At 39.7% G+C, this 20,449-nt stretch overlaps 1 protein-coding gene across 4 annotated transcripts in view; it reads left to right on the forward strand.

The window, feature by feature from the left end:
* Positions 1 to 3,460: 3,460 nt before the first annotated feature.
* The window catches only part of LOC123745939 (polyamine-transporting ATPase 13A3), a 193,840-nt gene continuing 176,851 nt past the window's right edge, over positions 3,461 to 20,449 (forward strand). For 2 of the 4 annotated variants that reach the window (XM_069314068.1, XM_069314071.1), the window contains exons 1-2: positions 3,461 to 3,705; positions 15,849 to 17,093. In XM_069314068.1, the coding sequence (XP_069170169.1) occupies positions 17,034 to 17,093 (60 nt within the window). In that variant the 5' untranslated portion in view covers positions 3,461 to 3,705; positions 15,849 to 17,033. Of the gene's footprint in view, positions 3,706 to 15,829; positions 17,094 to 20,449 lie in introns of those variants that run through there. The other 2 variants (XM_069314070.1, XM_069314069.1) reach the window with 2 other exon arrangements.

A 20,449-nucleotide genomic window follows, 5' to 3' on the forward strand; every position in this document is an offset into this window, starting at 1 on the left:
ATTCCTGCAAGGTTCAGGAAGCCATCTCTTGGTCGTGGAATTGCCATAGGTCCTCCATATAATGTTGTTAGTTTCTTGATAATCCTTGTTTCAGTGCTGAGGTGATGTTGGTCTGTGAGGATGTCGAGGTGTTGTTCAATGCGGGTACGGATACTATGGTCGATGTTGCTATTTCTCCACTCGTTTGTAGCATGAAGTAGTTGCGTTTTTTTGTCTTTGATTTCATTCTCTGCCTTGTATATCTGATCACGAATCAGATCCTGGCGATATTTTATCGTGAAGGCTTGATTCCTTGCTGCTGGGTCGTGCACTTTAACATTAGTATATTTTGGTAGCAGTCTTTCCTGTAGACATATTTTATTAAATATGACCGAAAAAGTAAGATTAATAATTCTAACACGAATTTTCTCAATCTTTCGTACATTATGCTTCACTGTTGGAGGTAAATCAAAAATCACTTCTCCAAAATTCATTTTTATTTCTAGTCTGACGCGACACGGGCGCGTTTCGTAAAACTTATTACATTTTCAAAGACTTCACAAATACACAACTGATTAGAACTTGCGTTTCCCTGATTTTATATCTACATTTGAGTGAGGTGGGAAGGGTGATGTGGCATTACATTTGAGTGAGGTGGGAAGGATGATGTGGCATTAGAGGATATTAATAGGGTATTAAAAGTATCAACACAAGACAGAACACGAAACAATGGATATAGAATAGAAGTGTTTGTAGAAAGCCTATTGGTCCATATTTCTTGATGCTTCTATATTGGAGCGGAGTCTTGAGGTGGGTAGAATATAGTTGTGCAATAATTGGCTGTTGATTGCTGGTGTTGACTTCTTGATGTGTAGTGCCTCGCAAACGTCAAGCCGCCTGCTATCGCTGTACCTATCGATGATTTCTGTGTTGTTTACTAGGATTTCTCTGGCGATGGTTTGGTTATGGGAAGAGATTATATGTTCCTTAATGGAGCCCTGTTGTTTATGCATCGTTAAACGCCTAGAAAGAGATGTTGTTGTCTTGCCTATATACTGGGTTTTTTGGAGCTTACAGTCCCCAAGTGGGCATTTGAAGGCATAGACGACGTTAGTCTCTTTTAAAGCGTTCTGTTTCGTGTCTGGAGAGTTTCTCATGAGTAGGCTGGCCGTTTTTCTGGTTTTATAGTAAATCGTCAGTTGTATCCTCTGATTTTTGTCTGTAGGGATAACGTTTCTATTAACAATATCTTTCAGGACCCTTTCCTCTGTTTTATGAGCTGTGGAAAAGAAGTTCCTGTAAAATAGTCTAATAGGGGGTATAGGTGTTGTGTTAGTTGTCTCTTCGGAGGTTGCATGGCTTTTCACTTTCCTTCTTATGATGTCTTCGATGAAACCATTGGAGAAACCGTTATTGACTAGAACCTGCCTTACCCTACAGAGTTCTTCGTCGACTTGCTTCCATTCTGAGCTGTGGCTGAGAGCACGGTCGACGTATGCGTTAACAACACTCCTCTTGTACCTGTCAGGGCAGTCGCTGTTGGCATTTAGGCACATTCCTATGTTTGTTTCCTTTGTGTAGACTGCAGTGTGGAAACCTCCGCCCTTTTCCATGACTGTTACATCTAGAAAAGGCAGCTTCCCATCCTTTTCCGTCTCGTAAGTGAAACTGAGGAAACTGAATACGTAAGTATTCTGAGGAAACTACTCCAAGCTTGTACTAAAGAGGCACCCTTCTTGAGCCCGGATGGGCACATGTATAAGCATGTAGATGGGGTCGCTATGGGTTCTCCCCTAGGTGTCCTGTTTGCAAACTTCTACATGGGTACCATCGAGCAAAAAGTCTTAGTCGACATGAACTTGAAACCGGCCATATACTGCAGGTATGTTGACGACATTTTTACACAGGTACCTGATGTCAGACATCTGCAGGAGCTGAAGGAGGCATTTGAGCAGAGTTCCGTGCTGCGTTTCACTTACGAGACGGAAAAGGATGGGAAGCTGCCTTTTCTAGATGTAACAGTCATGGAAAAGGGCGGAGGTTTCCACACTGCAGTCTACACAAAGGAAACAAACATAGGAATGTGCCTAAATGCCAACAGCGACTGCCCTGACAGGTACAAGAGGAGTGTTGTTAACGCATACGTCGACCGTGCTCTCAGCCACAGCTCAGAATGGAAGCAAGTCGACGAAGAACTCTGTAGGGTAAGGCAGGTTCTAGTCAATAACGGTTTCTCCAATGGTTTCATCGAAGACATCATAAGAAGGAAAGTGAAAAGCCATGCAACCTCCGAAGAGACAACTAACACAACACCTATACCCCCTATTAGACTATTTTACAGGAACTTCTTTTCCACAGCTCATAAAACAGAGGAAAGGGTCCTGAAAGATATTGTTAATAGAAACGTTATCCCTACAGACAAAAATCAGAGGATACAACTGACGATTTACTATAAAACCAGAAAAACGGCCAGCCTACTCATGAGAAACTCTCCAGACACGAAACAGAACGCTTTAAAAGAGACTAACGTCGTCTATGCCTTCAAATGCCCACTTGGGGACTGTAAGCTCCAAAAAACCCAGTATATAGGCAAGACAACAACATCTCTTTCTAGGCGTTTAACGATGCATAAACAACAGGGCTCCATTAAGGAACATATAATCTCTTCCCATAACCAAACCATCGCCAGAGAAATCCTAGTAAACAACACAGAAATCATCGATAGGTACAGCGATAGCAGGCGGCTTGACGTTTGCGAGGCACTACACATCAAGAAGTCAACACCAGCAATCAACAGCCAATTATTGCACAACTATATTCTACCCACCTCAAGACTCCGCTCCAATATAGAAGCATCAAGAAATATGGACCAATAGGCTTTCTACAAACACTTCTATTCTATATCCATTGTTTCGTGTTCTGTCTTGTGTTGATACTTTTAATACCCTATTAATATCCTCTAATGCCACATCATCCTTCCCACCTCACTCAAATGTAATGCCACATCACCCTTCCCACCTCACTCAAATGTAGATATAAAATCAGGGAAACGCAAGTTCTAATCAGTTGTGTATTTGTGAAGTCTTTGAAAATGTAATAAGTTTTACGAAACGCGCCCGTGTCGCGTCAGACTAGAAATAAAAATGAATTTTGGAGAAGTGATTTTTGATTTACCTCCAACAGTGAAGCATAATGTACGAAAGATTGAGAAAATTCGTGTTAGAATTATTAATCTTACTTTTTCGGTCATATTTAATAAAATATGTCTACAGGAAAGACTGCTACCAAAATATACATATATGTATATATATATATATATATATATATATATATATATATATATATATATATATATATATATATATATACATATATATATATATATATATATAACAACTATTTATGTAGATTGAAATATGTCGCAAGAAAACTGTTATGATAAGAAATGATATGAAATCTTATCTTCAGACGGTTTAGTGGCCCAGTATAAGATGGTTCCTGGAGTGTACTGGGTGAATGGGAGCCACTGTCCAGCACTACGTGTGTCCACACCACTTGGGTCTGTCTGTGTGCTTACCGTCACCCTCAGCTTGTGGGGCCCCACAGCGACAACACTTTTAGAACTCATCAGTCAAAGTTTGCAATGAAGTCATAATAAGTGGCTGACGTGGACAACAAATCAAACATTTGCGTTCACAACTTGGTTCAAGTGAGAGGCAAAATCAGGTAAGATATGCATCTATTACACCCACTGAACATTATGAAAGAGCATTATTATGAAAGCATAATATATAAAAAGTAAACGTGCCAAAGAATCAGATTATTAGCATTATTAATTAAAGAAATTAACAAACCTCAGCTATCCATTTTGATAGACTGATTATTTTTATTTCCTCAGACTTTATTTAACATAGAAAAATATAGAGTGCTTAAACTGTATTAAATAATTAAAAATCGCTTTTGGGTGGCCTATTTGTTGAAAATGGTTGGTATTGGTTGGACCCATGGTTGATAGGCCTCAATTAGGTCCAACACCAAACCAGGGCCCTTAGTTAGCTAAGCTGGCTCACAACCAATTTAACCCAACTATTATTCCAGGCAGGGCAAGGTATTTAGACATGTTTTCTTAAACCTGATGTGCCTGTTCACTTCACAAATGTAGGTACATAACTTAGGCAACTGTTTTCAGTTGCATTCGGCAGGTGAGTCATTGACCTAAGTAGGCCTTTATAAGTCTAACAGGTTTCTTGTCCACGAAAATGGGAAACTAAAATAGGGGAAAAACATTTTACGATTCATTAAATGTTATATTTATATCTGAAACAAATATATCAGTAAGGGAGTTTCGTACCTACTGGATGAAAATAAATATTACAAGAAATTACCTGTTTAAAATTATCTGTTCGATTAAGGACCTGCCCGAAACGCTATGTGTGCTTTATAAGAATGTAAAAACATCAATGCTATGTACTCTTATAAACCTAATGTACCTTCTTGTATATATATAAATAAATAAATAAATAAAAGTACTCTACAAATAAGCCATTTGAGAAGATTAGGAGAGGTGCACTCAAACATATAGTTCGTATAAAATAAACAATGAATTATAGTTAACAGGGAAATAGCAGTTCGGTTATATAGACTTCGTCTAGGTTACAGATGCAACTGGAAAATTGATGAACCCAGACAGAGGAATGCATCTTCTGCCAAACAATCACAGAAAAGCCACTACTTCACTATCTCCTGGAATGTGAAGCAACCAACAACCTTAGAAGAGTCCCTGAATCTTTCAGTAACCACCCTGAAGCCATCAACACAGCCACTCTTCTGGTCAAAAAAGGTGTCCAGCAGCTGGACACCCTCATAAATACTGTCAAGCAGTATCCTTCCCCGCGATAGCAGCCTGATGATTAAATGCTACCTCAGCACACACATTTACTAAAAAAAAAATATCTACTTACGTGCTATTCATGCCCGTGCACCTCTTGGGTGGCTTAATCTTCATCAATCAATCAGTAGTTAATACACACAAACGTTACGGGCTCACTAAGACATTTTGTAGCACTAAGACGTTGCTACATGGACATTACTTTCTGAGTAGTTTTTAAACAGGTTTTAAGTTGGATGCAAACAGTTAAGTTAGATTAAGATTAAGATTAAGATGTTTATTCAGGTAAGGTATATACATACAAGTGATGTTACATTAATGGATTGATATATAGATAGAGCTAGTACATACAATGCCTAAAGCCACTATTACGCAATGCGTTTCGGGCAAGAAAAACATTAATATCTAGAACTTAATACTAATTGAGCATAAAGAATAAAAAGTGTTGAGAACAAATACAAATAAAGATAAAAAAAAGGGGGAACATGACTGAAAAAGCAGCACAAATACAATAGGTTGACAAAGTGTTGATTAAAAAAAAAGAAAATAACAGATAAGTCATAAGCTTTGAGAAATTGCTGTATGATTCAGGAAATAAATTTATTAGCAGTCTACAATAAATAAAAACTATTTAAGAACTTCAGAGTAAGTTATAAGACAAGTGAGTAAACAGTACACAATAAAGAGAGAGAGAGGCAGGACACAAACCGGAGACTTAATGTACCACTATCTAATCAGTAATCACTGGGCTTAGTCAAGATAACCTCAAGCAGCTATGTCCGAAATCTCAATTTCTTGCGATCCAAAATCCAGCATTGAATGTACTGAAACGCCTCTTTGTGGATGAATCCTGGTGATTCACTATAGCTATCTTGTTGAGTTTGCTCCTAATCGCAGTTTTGTTTGACCCATCGGGGACCAGAGCAGCCCTGTGCCCCCAGCCTGGACCCCCATCATAGAGGCGCAGTAATGGGTGACAATACACCACCCCACCGGAAGAAGCCTTCACAAAGTCTGTGCAGACAAAACTGAAGGAGAAGGCTGCAAATGAACAAGCCACCCATCAGAGAGCCAAATGAACAGAATGCCCCACGTCCAGAGAAGAGCCTGTAGCTCCCCAACACTACAGACGTAGGTAAAAGCCCACAAGAAAACAGCCTTAAGATATCACAAAGCGAAGGAAAAACTGTAAATTGAGGCTAAGAGATAAAACTAGTACCTGGTTTAGAGACCAGGATGGCTCAGGAGGAGCATGAGAAGGGCAGAGATGAAAAAAAGTGTGCGACAATGTGCGATATGGTGCCGTGAAAGGATTGACACTGAAGACAAGCAACGGTGGCTCCTCCTCCAATGCCAAACGATAAGAGGTGACATTATTAGGCATGAGATGCTAACTGAGAAATAACCATGACAATAAGGACAGAACAGACCTGACCATAATTGAAGAAAGATGAGCCGCGTTTTCGCATAGGGGGTTCTTGATGACCTAAAAAAACAGTGACCATTTTCATATCCTTGTCACCTTCTGCTCTTTTCGCTCTCTCCTCTCCTTCCCTAGGTGGCAGTTTGCCAAGGCTGACTGAAATCTATTCAACCCTCCATGCTGCTCTTTCCGACCTCTCTGATCTGCCCCTTCCCCGAGCCCTCCACCTTTCTCGTGACACCATATTCGACGCTGCCCTACGTCCTGTTCCTCGCTCCACCTCCCGGGTTAGTTTAGTTCATTTATTATCTTATCTCATTTATTATTATTTCCACTACTACCCATCTTGTGGGCGGTAGTGGAAATGGTTAGAGAGGCACATCGCGGGCTCAGGGACTGAACCCTAAAAATTCATTTAACTAACAAAGCTACAATCTTGATGAGCTAGTTACAAAATTCAGTACACATTGTCACACGTGATTCGAGCTCGACCACAAATACAGTTTCTAAATTAAGCAACTGATATATGTGGAGTGCTAGTGTCACAATTGATATGTTTGTTCTACACACCACCCATTATCCAACCACTTGGGGTGGCCGGTAGAGCGACAGTCTCGCTTCATGCAGGTCTGCGTTCAATCCCCGACCGTCCAAGTGGTTGGGTACCATTCCTTCCCCCGTCCCATCCCAAATCCTTTTCCTGACCCCTTTCCAGTGCTCCTTTCCCTTTCCAGTCGTAATGGCTTGGCGCTTTCTCCTGATAGTTTCCTCCCTCCCCACCCCCCATCCAGTGGGCAGCGGTGGATAGGTTACAATCACTTAGTTACTACCTACAGTTAGCAAACTGAGGATATTTGGCTAAGATTTCTGGTAGCAGATCACTTTGAATGAAATATTTACATATCTCTGGAACATTTGTTATAGAATTGTCTCTAAATTCACGTATCTTTTCGCACTCCATCACATAGTGACGGAGGGTATACGAATAATTTTTTTGACAGTTTACATTTGGTCAGGTCTACATCAGTAGATAATGAGAATTCCCAGAGATACTTGCAACCGAGTCTAAGCCGAGCAGTAGTAACATCTAGAAACCTGCTGATTTAATTGGATGATCCATAGATGTGTGGCTCCTCTTGCATGATAGTATGATGATAGATGGAATTACTGGTGTCGATTTCACATTGCCTCATATCTACAAGATTTTACCTGGTTGATACCTGGTTGATGGGGTTCTGGGAGTTCTTCTACTCCCCAAGCCCGGCCCGAGGCCAGACTTGACTTATGAGAGTTTGGTCCACCAGGCTGTTGCTTGGAGCGGCCCTCAGGCCCACATACCCATCACAGCCCGGTTGGTCCGGCACTCCTTGAAGAAAACAATCTAGTTTCTTCTTGAAGATATCCACGGTTGTTCCGGCAATATTTCTGATGCTTGCTGGTAGGACGTTGAACAACCGTGGACCTCTGATGTTCATACAATGTTCTCTGATTGTGCCCATGTCACCTCTGCTCTTCACTGGTTCTATTCTGCATTTTCTTCCATGTCGTTCACTCCAGTACGATGTTATTTTACTGTGCAGATTTGGGGCCTGTCCTTCCAGTATTTTCCATGTGTATATTATTTGGTATCTCTCTCGTCTCCTTTCTAGTGGGTATATTTGGAGAGCTTTGAGACGACCCCAATAATTTAGGTGCTTTATCGCGTCTATGTATGCCGTATATGTTCTCTGTATTCCCTCTATTTCAGCAATCTCTCCTGCTCTGAAGGTGGAAGTGAGTACTGAGCAGTACTCAAGATGGGACAACACAAGTGACTTGAAGAGTACAACCATTGTGATGGGATCTCTGGGCTTTTTGTTGAAGTTCTTGGTGTACTATTGCTCTCAGACTGCTTATTGACTATCCAAGGTTATACTCATTTTCTCCTTTAGAGGCAGACTCTTTGGCTAACTCATCAGCTCTATCATGCATTTGGAGGTCCTGACATGCGTCTAATACAGAGTTAAGAGTGTTCTGCGTGTTAGCATACCCAGTGGTGTGTATCATTATTACATCAGCATAGCTAATGATGTGCACGTTGGATAGATTAGCGCATAGTATAAGGAGAGGAGAGCAGACAATTCTATAACCAATGTTCCAGCTATGTGTAACTATTTCATTCAAAATGATCTGCTACCAGAAATTTTAGTCAAATATCCCCAGTTTGCAAACTGTAGGTAGTAACTAAGTGACTGTAACCTAATTTTGCAAGTATTTACCTACTTATAAGTTTCTTAGATTAAGGACCTGTCCGAAACGCTGCGCGTACTAGTGGCTTTACAAGAATGTAATTACTATGCTATGTATCCTCACAATTCCAATGTACCTTCTTGTATATATATAAATAAATAAATAAATCCACCGCTGCCCACTGGATGGGGGGCGGTGTGCAGGACAAACATATCAATTGTGACACTAGCTCTCCACATATGTCAGTTGCTTAACTTAGAAATTGTACTTGTGGTCGATCTCGAACCCATTTATGATGTGACGACTTATACTGAATTTTGTAACTAGCTCATCAAGTTTGTAACTTGCTTAGCTAAATGAATTGTGGGGTTCAGTTCCTGAGCCCATTATGTGCCTCTGTAACCCTTTCCACTACTGCCCACAAGATGGGTATGGGGTGCATAATAAATGAACTAAACTAACTAACTTATCAACTGGCGATACTCGTGATTTTTTAAGAATTTCATGGAAGATATGACACTCTAATGATTCGTTGAACAGCAGAGGTATGGGCGGTGCAAGGGCATGGGAGGCGCTCTTGTATACCATAGATGGTATATCACTAATGTTCTCAGCTTTTGTTTTTAGTAAGTGAATGATGGACACAACATCTGTCGGGCTGACTGGTGAAAGGAGAAGAAAATTTGGGTAGTTGCCTGTAATATATGTAGTAACATGTGTCTGAGTCTGTTCGATTTTTCTGGCAAGGTTAGCACCAACCGGCGAAAAGAAGCTATTCAATTCAGTTGCCGTTTCTAAATCTATTGCAGGTGTATAACCATCCTTTCCTGAGTTTTATCTGGTTATGTGAATGTTGTTTAGATCCTAGGATGTTAGAGATGGTTCTCCATGTGCTCTTCCTGTTGCCTTTAGCTTCTTTGAATTTTCTCTCATAATATGAAAGTTTTACTTTTCTTATTATACTTTTAAGCACTGAATAGTACCTCTTAACTACTGCCTATGTAACTATGCCAGTCCTAAGTTTTTTTTCATATTCATGTTTCCTGTTGATATTTTTAAGCATGCCACTTGTGAGCCAGGGATTGTTTAATCTTTTGCCAGTTACTTGCTTGGTGAGGAGGGAACAGTGAGTGTTGTAGAGGCTTAGAGTTTTGGAAAGGAAGATGTTAGCTAATGAATTTATATCCTGTGTATTATTTATTTATTTATTTATTTATTTATTTATTTATTTATTTATTTATTTATATACAAGAAGGTACATTGGGTTTGTGAGAATACATAGCATAGTACAGTAATTACACTCTTGTAAAGCCACTAGTACGCGCAGCGTTTCGGGCAGATCCTTAATCTAACAGATAATTTTAAGTAGGTAAATTCTATCAGAATTAATAAAATGATAACAAATACATTGCAAGAAAAAAAATGAGATGAGAGAGATTAGTAAGTATATTAAAGCACATTGGTATATTAAAGCTCTGATTGATTACATTGACAGCTTGATTGGTAATTTAAACAAGATTAATAGACACCATACAGCAAATTGACAGTACATATAAGAAGACAGCAATGATCACAATGATAAAGATGTTCAGATTGGGTACATAAAGATTAGGAGATTGGGTAGCAATATATACAGTGCAATTTTAAAGCAAGCGGTAAAACACTATGAAGATGAAATTAGGTACTTTTTAGTATTGTTTTTGAATGACACAAAAGTTGGACAGCTTTTCAATTCAATAGGGAGTGAGTTCCATAGACTGGGTCCCTTTATTTGCATAGAGTGTTTACACAGATTAAGTTTGACTCTGGGGATATCAAAGATATAATTATTTCTGGTGTGGTGATAATGGGTCCTATTACATCTGTCCAGGGAGAGTTTCAGAGCAGGATTTGCATTTAAGAACAGGGTTTTGTAAATGTAGTTTTGTAGTGCATAATATAGAGAGATGAGAGCAGAGTTAGGTACATAATATCTGATTTTGGAAAGTAAACCAACTGTTTTAGAGACTTTCTTAGTTATGTGTTGTATGTGGGTGCTGAAGTTGAGTCTCTTGTCTAGGAATAGGCCGAGAAACTTTCCATAATTGTTATTGCTAATGTTTACATTGTCTATCTGAAGCTGAGTTGCATTTGTAAATTTGCTTCAAAATAAGATGTAGTAGGTCTTTTCTATGTTAAGTGTTAGTTTGTTGGTTGACATCCATAAGTGGACTTTTTTTTAGTTCATTATTAACAACATTATTTAGTGTATGTGGGTTGGGGTTAGAGTAGATGAGGGTAGTATCATCAGCAAACAATATAGGTTTTAGAATGTTAGAGACATTAGGCAGATCATTGATGTATATAAGAAATAGGAGAGGTCCCAAAATGCTGCCCTGTGGCACTCCAACGGTTATTGGTAGAGTGGGAGAGGTTATATTATTGATGACTACACATTGGTGTCTATCACTAAGATAGGATTGGATATAGTCCAGTGCATGGCCTCGGATTCCATAATGATGGAGTTTACATAAGAGGTAATTTATTTATTTATTTATGCATATACAAGAATGTACATAAGGAATGTGAGGATACAAATATGGTAATTACAGTCTTGTAAAGCCACTAGCACGCGCAGCGTTTCGGGCAGGTCCTTAATCTAAGAAAATTTTAAGGAGGTAAATACTTGCAAAATTTATAGACAAAAAAATGATAAGTTACATGAAATGAAAAAAAAGATGAGAGAAAATTGTAGGTACAGTATATTAAAGCACATAGGTAGCTAAGATTGATTGCAATGACAGCTTGAATGGTAGTTGACAAAAATTGGTAGGCACAATACAGCAGAAACAATATAAGATTGATTGCAATGACAGCTTGAATGGTAGTTGACAAAAATTGGTAGTCACAATACAGCATATGGCTAGCACATAAAAGAAGACAGCAATGAACACAATAATAAGGTTGTTTGATATTACATAAAAATTAGGAGATTGGGTAACACTAGGTACAGAGCAAATTTAAAGCTCAGTGTAGGAAACTAAGAAGATGAAGTTAGGTACTTTTTGGTTTTGCTTTTAAATAAGGCAAAAGTTTTAGTTTTTCAATTCACTAGGGAGTGAGTTCCATAGACTAGAGTGTTTACACAGATTAAGTTTGACCCTGGGGATATCAAAGAGATATTTATTTCTGGTGTGGTGATAATGGGTCCTATTACATCTGTCCAGGGAGAGTTTCAGAGCATGGTTTGCATTTAACAGTATCAAAGGCCTTTCTCAGGTCAATGAAGAGTCCAATCGGAAACTCATTTTTGTCAAGGGCTGAGTAAATTACATCAAGGAGACTAATATTTGCATCGTTGGTACTCTTTTGGGAGCGGAAGCCAAACTGATAGGGGCTAAGAATGTCGAATTTTACGAAGTAGGAGTAGAGCTGTTTGTAGATAATTTTTTTCAAATATTTTTGAAAGTATGGGTAGGTTTGATATTGGTCTATAATTGTTTATGTCTGCCGGATTACCTCCTTTATGAACTGGCGTTACTCTTGCTTTTTTAAGGATATCAGGGAAGGTATGACACTCAAGGGTTTTGTTGAACAGCAGAGCAAGGTGGTGCAAGGGCGTGGGAGGCGCTCTTGTATACAATGGATGGGATTTCACTGATGTTCCCAGCTTTGGTTTTTAGTGAGTGTATGATGGACACAACATCTGTCGGGCTGACTGGTGAAAGGAGAAGAGAGTTTGGATAGCTGCCTGAGAGATATGTGTTGATGTGTGTCTGAGTCTGTGGAATTTTACTGGCAAGGTTAGCACCAACCGATGAAAAGAAGCTATTAAATTCATTCGCCATTTCTAAATCAGATGACGGTGTAAGGTCATCCTTAGAGAGTGTTATCTGGTTGTGGGAGTGTTGTTTAGTTCCTAGGATATTAGAGATGGTTTTCCATGTGCTTTTCATGTTGCCTTTTGCTTCTTTGAATCTAGTCTCATAATATGAAAGTTTAGCTTTTCTTATGATACTGGTAAGCACTGATGAGTACATTTAACTACTTCCTTTGTAACTAGGCCAATCCTAAATTTCTTTTCATATTCATGTTTTTTGTTGATTGATTTGATTATGCCACTTGTGAGCCACGGGTTATTTTTTCTTTTATCAGTTACTTGTTTGGTAAGGAGGGGACAGTGAGTGTTGTAGAGGCTTAGAGTTTTGGAGAGAAAGAGGTTAGTTAATAAGTTTATATCCTGTGTATTATTAAATTCAGATTCCAGTTAATATTGTGAAGTGCATTAGAAAGATTGCCTAAAGCTGATTCACTGTGTAGCCTGAATGAGAGTTTCTTGCTTTCTGGTGGTGTTGTGTCCATGTTTGCTATGAGGAAGGTAGGTTAGTGGTTAGTTGTTCTGTCATAGATTACCCCAGATGTAAGCAGAGCTGTTATATTAGTCCATAAGTGATCCAGGGAACTTAAACAATCCTTTGTTTAAGTTCCTTAACATGCTAAACATACACTCACTCCACACATTCTCTTGTGATATCTACATGTACAAAACCTTGTTTCTAAATGCTAATCTTGATTTTAAACTTTTCCTTGATTGGTGAAATGAATCCATGAGCACCACACAAGAAATTATATCTTTCTGATATTCCCAGAATCAGATTAAACATGTGCAAACACTCCACGCAAATGAAAGGGCCCAGTCTTTGGAACTCACGCCCTGATGAATTAAAAAATTGTCCAACCTATGCCCTATTCACAAGTAAATCCAAAAAGTACCTAATTTCATCCTCATAGTTTCCTACCTTGTGCTTCAAACTCATACTGTATCTTGTACTACCCACTTCCCCAATATGCTTTGTAGTTATTAGTTGATATAAAACATTGTTACAATGTGCCTTTTCATATTACTGATATGTTTAATTAAGGACCTGCCCGAAACTCTGTGCGTGTGTGGCTTTGCATGAATGTAAAAATATCAATCGTATGTAATCTCACCAACCCATTGTACCTTCTGGCAGATAAATTATTATTATTATTATTATTATTATTATTATTATTATTATTATTATTATCTGTGATGGTCTAAACAATTTTCAGGAGCAAGTTACTTTTCTCTTTGTTCTTTACTCCTCCTTCCTCTAATGATTTTGTTGCTTTGTTGTTATGTATCATTTTACTAACTTTCCAGCTCCTAACACTTTATAGACAAAATAATTTATTTCTTCTTCATTTCTATTACCATTTAGACGTTTCGCTTCATTGATACTTGTTTTTAGCTTTTCTCTGTCTTCTTTTGAGATATCTTGTTTTATTGGCCTAAGTTTGCAACCTCATCACTCTGCAATTTCCTGTCATATCTAAGCACTTCCGTCATATGTTTCACTCCATTAAATGTTACACTTAAGGGGCGGTTCTTGTCTTTCTCATATTTTCCTGTTCTCCTAAAATCACTGACATTTTTCCTTGAATGGAGGCATTCTCCTTAACCAACTATTTTTTCTATGATTTTCATTTCTTCTGCTTCTCTGTCCACCCTAGATGATATTTCCTTTTCTAAACACCCGAAATATATTATGGAATTACTTCTATCTGCAGTGTTTTGTACTAATTTTCTGTCGGTAACCAGTTATTTCCTAATTGCTTGCCTAACTACTGCTTCTTGTTGGTCATTTCTGGTTTTGTCTTCCAAACACTCTTCCTTGGTCGTCTCTTTCTCTTTTACAACTTTCGCACACGTCTCTTTAATTTCCTCTCTGTACTTTTCTAGTTTTTTAATAACCACCTCTATGTAAGTTGTCCATGAAGTTTCTCTTTGCATATCTTTGCCTAACTCTTTGTTGGCTTTTAGGGTTTCTTGGAGTTGTTCACCTTATGAGTCTATTTTCTTGTTAATTTCGTCAAATTCACCACTCTTCACATTCCATATCTAATTTTCTTTCACTAGTTAATTGATTTGGTCCCCCCCCCCTGTATCTTTATCTTGACCATCAAAGCGGAAATTTTCTTATCTTGCTGAAAAATACTTTCTTTTAAAGTGCAAAACTCACTCCTAAACGTTCCAATTTCTTCTTCTATTTCGAGTACTCTTTCTTCATACTTATTTACCATATCCTCAATTATCTCTGACCTGCCAAGAAAACTTCCTTTTATTATATCGAGTGGTGAGAATCCTTTGAAACAAATATCTATTGGTGTGTTTCCCTTCCCCGTGGCGGCGGCCATCTCTGTTATTGACGATCTTCTGTTATGGAATATAAACTTTTCCAACACAGAATTTTCACTCACTTTCACTTATTTCTTGTATCTTATTTACTTTTTAAACTTCCCGATACTATTATGTAACCTGGGATACCACTTAACAGCCCTCAACCTGGTCCCAATACTTAGGCAATTTGATATTCCCGGAGACTGCTGCAGTGACTCCTGCCTCCTGGTGCTACTGTGTGTGTACTCACCTAGTTGTACTCACCTAGTTGTGCTTGCGGGGGTTGAGCTCTGGCTCTTTGGTCCCGCCTCTCAACCGTCAATCAACTGGTGTACAGATTCCTGAGAATCTGTGTGAGATTTGTGTGTGTGTGTGTCGGTGGGGTCTGAGTAGATGAAGGTAGTATCGTCAGCAAGTAGTATTGGTTTAAGAATTTTAGAGACATTTAGAGACATTGATGTATATATGAAATAGGAGAGGTCCTAGGATGCTGCCCAGTGGCACTTCTACCTTTCACGTCGTGAAGAATCGAGTATGGACAAAATATTGCCAGCAGAAAATTTATGTTAATTTTCTCAAGATTAATGAATAATGTTGCAAATTACTATAAGGACACAAATTTGTGGAAAAGTTTATTAAGAAAATATTTACCTGTGTAGCTGGCGGGCACTGTCAAAAATCGTCATAGGGGTCTGAATATGACCCAGGTACACTCTTCCTTTTTGACTCTGATGACCCCGATAAGCCTGTGAACATCCCGTACAGCAGACCATTCCCCCCTTCCAATATTGGTGAGGTTAGGCCCAACCGTGTGGCCTCCAACTTTGAACAGACAAACAAGCTTTCTCTAGTATAGTATAGGGCCAACCACTTGGCCTGGACGGTAGAGCGACGGTCTCGCTTCATGCAGGTCGGCGTTCAATCCTCGACCGTTCAAGTGGTTGGGCACCATTCCTTCCTCCCCCCCCCTTCCCATCCTAAATACGTATCCTAATCCCTTCCAAGGGCTATATAGCTGTAATGGCTTGGCGCTTTCTCCTGATAATTCCCCCCCTCGTATAATATAGATATGTATATATTTATAATGTTAATTGCTTACATGCTATAATATGAGTGACGATATTCACAGGTGTTCATTCACTTGACAGTGACGGCCGGTTGAGGAAGACGGAGATGGTGATCCATGTTATCCCTGTCACTCTGAATAGTGCCGGCGACCTAACTACACTCCCCCACTGCTGCACGAGCCTCACGCAAGCTTCTGGTGCGCTGATGTAGGAGTCTAATGTCTATGTCTAATGCTGCTGCAGAACTTTGGCCCCTACTGTCTGTCTGCTGCTGCTGCTGCGGTGGGAGTCTCTCTTTGTTGTATACTGTTGCTGCTGATAGTCTGAGGCGAGAATGATTTATGAAAGTTAGTCATTAAAGTCCTGAGTGAGACATCTTGCCATATTACGTTTAGATGGAACTATGACGCCACGGTGAAGGTTTTATGCTTATGTGACAACGTTGCTGAAGGTTCAACGCCATCGTCATGGTTGCTTATACTTAGTAAAAATAACTGATTAAAATAAACTTTAACTAAAGACAAAAAGTTCCATTTCAAGGTAGAAATATTACTCTGATAGGGGCTGTACTCACCTATTTGTACTCACCTATTTGTGCTTGCGTGGGATGAGCTCTGGCTCTTTGGTCCCTCCCCTCAACTGTCAATCAACTGGTGGAGATTGTGGTTGGAGACCCCTAGTGGGAGCTGTGTTGGAGACCCCTAGTGGGAGCTGTGTTGGAGACCCCCTAGTGGGGGCTGTGTTGGAGACCCCTAGTGGGAGCTGTGTTGGAGACCCCCTAGTGGGGGCTGTGTTGGAGACCCCTAGTGGGGGCTGTGTTGGAGACCCCTAGTGGGGGCTGTGTTGGAGACCCCTAGTGGGGGCTGTGTTGGAGACCCCCTAGTGGGGGCTGTGTTGGAGACCCCTAGTGGGGGCTGTGTTGGAGACCCCTAGTGGGGGCTGTGTTGGAGACCCCTAGTGGGAGCTGTGTTGGAGACCCCCCTAGTGGGGGCTGTGTTGGAGACCCCTAGTGGGAGCTGTGTTGGAGACCCCCTAGTGGGGGCTGTGTTGGAGACCCCCTAGTGGGGGCTGTGTTGGAGACCCCTAGTGGGGGCTGTGTTGGAGACCCCTAGTGGGAGCTGTGTTGGAGACCCCTAGTGGGAGCTGTGTTGGAGACCCCTAGTGGGGGCTGTGTTGGAGACCCCTAGTGGGAGCTGTGTTGGAGACCCCCCTAGTGGGGGCTGTGTTGGAGTTGACGTAGAGGACAAGCTGTGACCCAGACCCATCATGTGGGGCACCAAGAAGGCAGCAGCGGACCGCCTCAACCTGGGCACCAAGGATGAACTGGTGAGTCTCTATAACAACATTTCCTTTATTTATTATTCGTAACATTTTTTAAGCATGTATTTTATGTTATTTACCAATTAAATTTAACTTATTTTTGTATACCAATTCTACACACCACTAAGAAATATATAGCGCTATTGTCTAAAATATACGAGGGACATTTTAAGTTAGATCAAAATATAAATTAATGCAATGACAGCCATAAAATAGGAGATAGAACGGCGGCCAGACTGTATTCTCCTTAATTGTCCGTGGCAATAAATGACTTATACGAACTAGAGAATAAAGCTGGTGCGTCCTTAGACGGGCGAAGGTGTACTGGCCGGTCAGGAACCAGAGGATCATGGTGAGAGATAAAAACAAAAGTGGCGAGCGAGCCCATCCAGGTTCTAATATGACTATATCCTAATATAAGAAAAAAGATAATTCATACCCAGCCTCAAAGTTAATATCTAGTGATAATAATTAGAAAAAGGAAGACTGCTTAAATGCTAAGTTATGAGGATATGAGTGTGTAGCACTTCTCAGATCAGAATGTGACAAAGATCTACATAGGTGTAGATATAATTGCAAATCTGATGCCAAAGGCAAATGTTTATACAATATTTTCTGTAAGATATTGAAGCTGACACTTGTCTATATATCGTGCAAAATTATTGACATGGAAGACTTTGCGACATTTTATACAACATACGAAGACCCTATCATCATACATGCAGCTCTGGCCTTGAACTTTCCCCTGAAAATGCACGAAATTAAACTAGAAAAATCCATATATGTGACAAGTCAGCTTCCAGAATTAAGGCACTGAACTAGAACAAAGTCTGAATAAACTGATCTACACTAAATCAGAGAAAATAAGGAACATGTGAGACAGGATAACGTACAAAATACTAAATGGAACGAAGAAGTTGTAATAGTTGCTCGTAATGAGAAACTGGAAGAAGTAAATGTCACCAATGGGTTAGGAAAAATTGTTGATGCAAATAATGAAGTAGTTTAAAATTATAAGTCATTTTGCTGGGGACAGACAGTCAGTTTACACATACAGTACATGTTAGCCTAATATTGAGGTCACTCCCCCCAGGGTTGAACTACTGACCCTCCCCTAGATGCAACCCCACAAGCTGACTGGACAGAGGCTTTCCTTATCACCTATAGCCTCTGTAGATGGACAGAGGCTTTAGGTGATAAGGAAACGCGCGCAAACATTTCTCCTGCCTAGGATTCGAACCCGGAATTCTCGGAATTATGTCGAAAAATAATATATAAAATGAAACTGTGAGTCATTGCAGGCTAACACTTCATCCTGCAAGCATATTAATGTCCAGGGACACCGTTTAGCACAATAACACATTATGCAAATAAAGGGACCTAGTATATGGAACTCACTCTCTAACGAGTTGAAAAACTGTCCAACCTACGCCTTATTCAAAAGTAAAATAAAAAAGTACCTAATTTCTTCCTCATAGTTTCCTATCTAGTGCTTTAAACTCGCACTGTATCTTGTGCTACCCAATCCCTTAGTATATATATGCCTAAGCCATATAACTTCACCATTGTAATCATCTTATATCAAGGTTGTTATATTGAACGCATATTTTACTACAATATACCTAGAAATAATACTCAGATTATGCTACAATATAGCTGTTGATAATCCTCAAATTTAATTATAATATACCTTCTAATCTTCTTCAAACTTTCTTACAATGTATCTGTTACACTAGTAACAGGTAACAGGTTACATTGTAAGACATTTTAACACTGACATTGACATTTTAACACTGTCGAACTTTCTTACAATGTAACATTTTTCATTTTTGATAGAAATGACATACTTAAAATTATCTGTTCGATTAAGGACCTGCCGAAACGCTATGTATGTTAGTGGCTTTACAAAAAAGTAAAAACATCAGTACCAATGTACCTTCTTGTATGTATGTAAATAAATAAATAAATAAATAAATAAATAAATAAATAAATAAATAATACGCCTAACACAGTAACACGAACTTAGCAGTCTCATGTTGCATCATTCCCAGCTTCAAGTCATTTTCCCACCTTCATATATATACTTGACGACCCAAAGAACATGTGTTTGTTACCAGAATGCTGTCAGTATCAGATCTTTTGAGAAATTAAAGTTTTCAGTTCCAAAAGAGGGGGAAAGCTAATTCCCACGAAAGCGGTCGCAACGCCGCTGCAAGGAGGACGTTTTTGGTGCCTAAGAGAGGCAGAGGTGAAGATGCCGAGAGCAGGATGAGAAGAGGGAAGATGATTGGTTGCAAATACTTGAAGTAACGAATCAAGAGGTAGCCCAGAGTGACTTCACAGTGACAGCTAGCTTTATGGCCTCCCATTAGGGCTGAAGATGACATTGTACCCCGAAATCTGGTGGAGGGTGTACGTTGAGATTCTGCTCCAGGATTTTATTAGAAATCGTCGATTGTGAGTAAAGCCAAAATTCTGCAGAGTTCTGCGGACCTTGTATCGTCACAAGGAGCAGCCTAGTTAACCTAGGGAGGTTATTTCGACATTTTTATCTTGAGAAGTTGATCTTGAGAAGAGCAGCAGTGAGAAAACTGTTGGTCTGGGGCAGAGGAGTGACGTCAAACGCCCACCTCAGCAGACTCCATCGTGCAGAAGGGCTTCAGCTTACTACGAGTGTACCACATTTCTCGAAGACAAACCCTGCCCAGAAGGTCGGGTAACACTGAGATAAGGAGTGCAGTGAAGTCGTTGCTTGCAAGAGCAACCCTGACTTTGATTACCCAGTGAAAGACAGTGAGGCAGGTAGTAGAGCAGTGTAGAAGTCTGCTACACTTAGGAGACACTCGTGTAAGCAGTGAAAGACTAAGATTTATTTTGTAGCAAGTATATTATGTCAGTAATATACTTGCTTCGTAATCTCATTAGCTTATGGGTAGATAATGAGATGGGTCTGTTAGTCTACTTGGTTCACAATTACAATTAATACCTCATCCCAAGTGTACAGTTAATACCCCTTCCCAAACCTGCAAGAGGATGGTCAGGTGAGGTGTGGACTGGTAATATAACCAGTCGACAGCGAATCATCATCCACCAGAGAGTAGCAGAAGGTTCGCCCTCTGCAATATGGTATCTTCAGGCAACCAAGTAAGAAAGGTTAAATATCCCAAAAGGAATCCACAGGGAAATAGTAGTTCGGTTATATAGACTACGTCTAGGTTACAGATGCAACTGGGAGATTGGTGAACCCCGACAGAGAGAGTGCATCTTCTGCCAAACAATCACACAAAAGCCCCAACTTCATTATCTCCAGGAATGTGAAGCAACCAACGACCTTAGAAGAGCTTTAAGAGTTCCTGAATCTT

This window comes from Procambarus clarkii, chromosome 78 (assembly GCF_040958095.1).
Source record: "Procambarus clarkii isolate CNS0578487 chromosome 78, FALCON_Pclarkii_2.0, whole genome shotgun sequence".
Taxonomy (NCBI): Eukaryota; Metazoa; Arthropoda; class Malacostraca; order Decapoda; family Cambaridae; genus Procambarus; species Procambarus clarkii.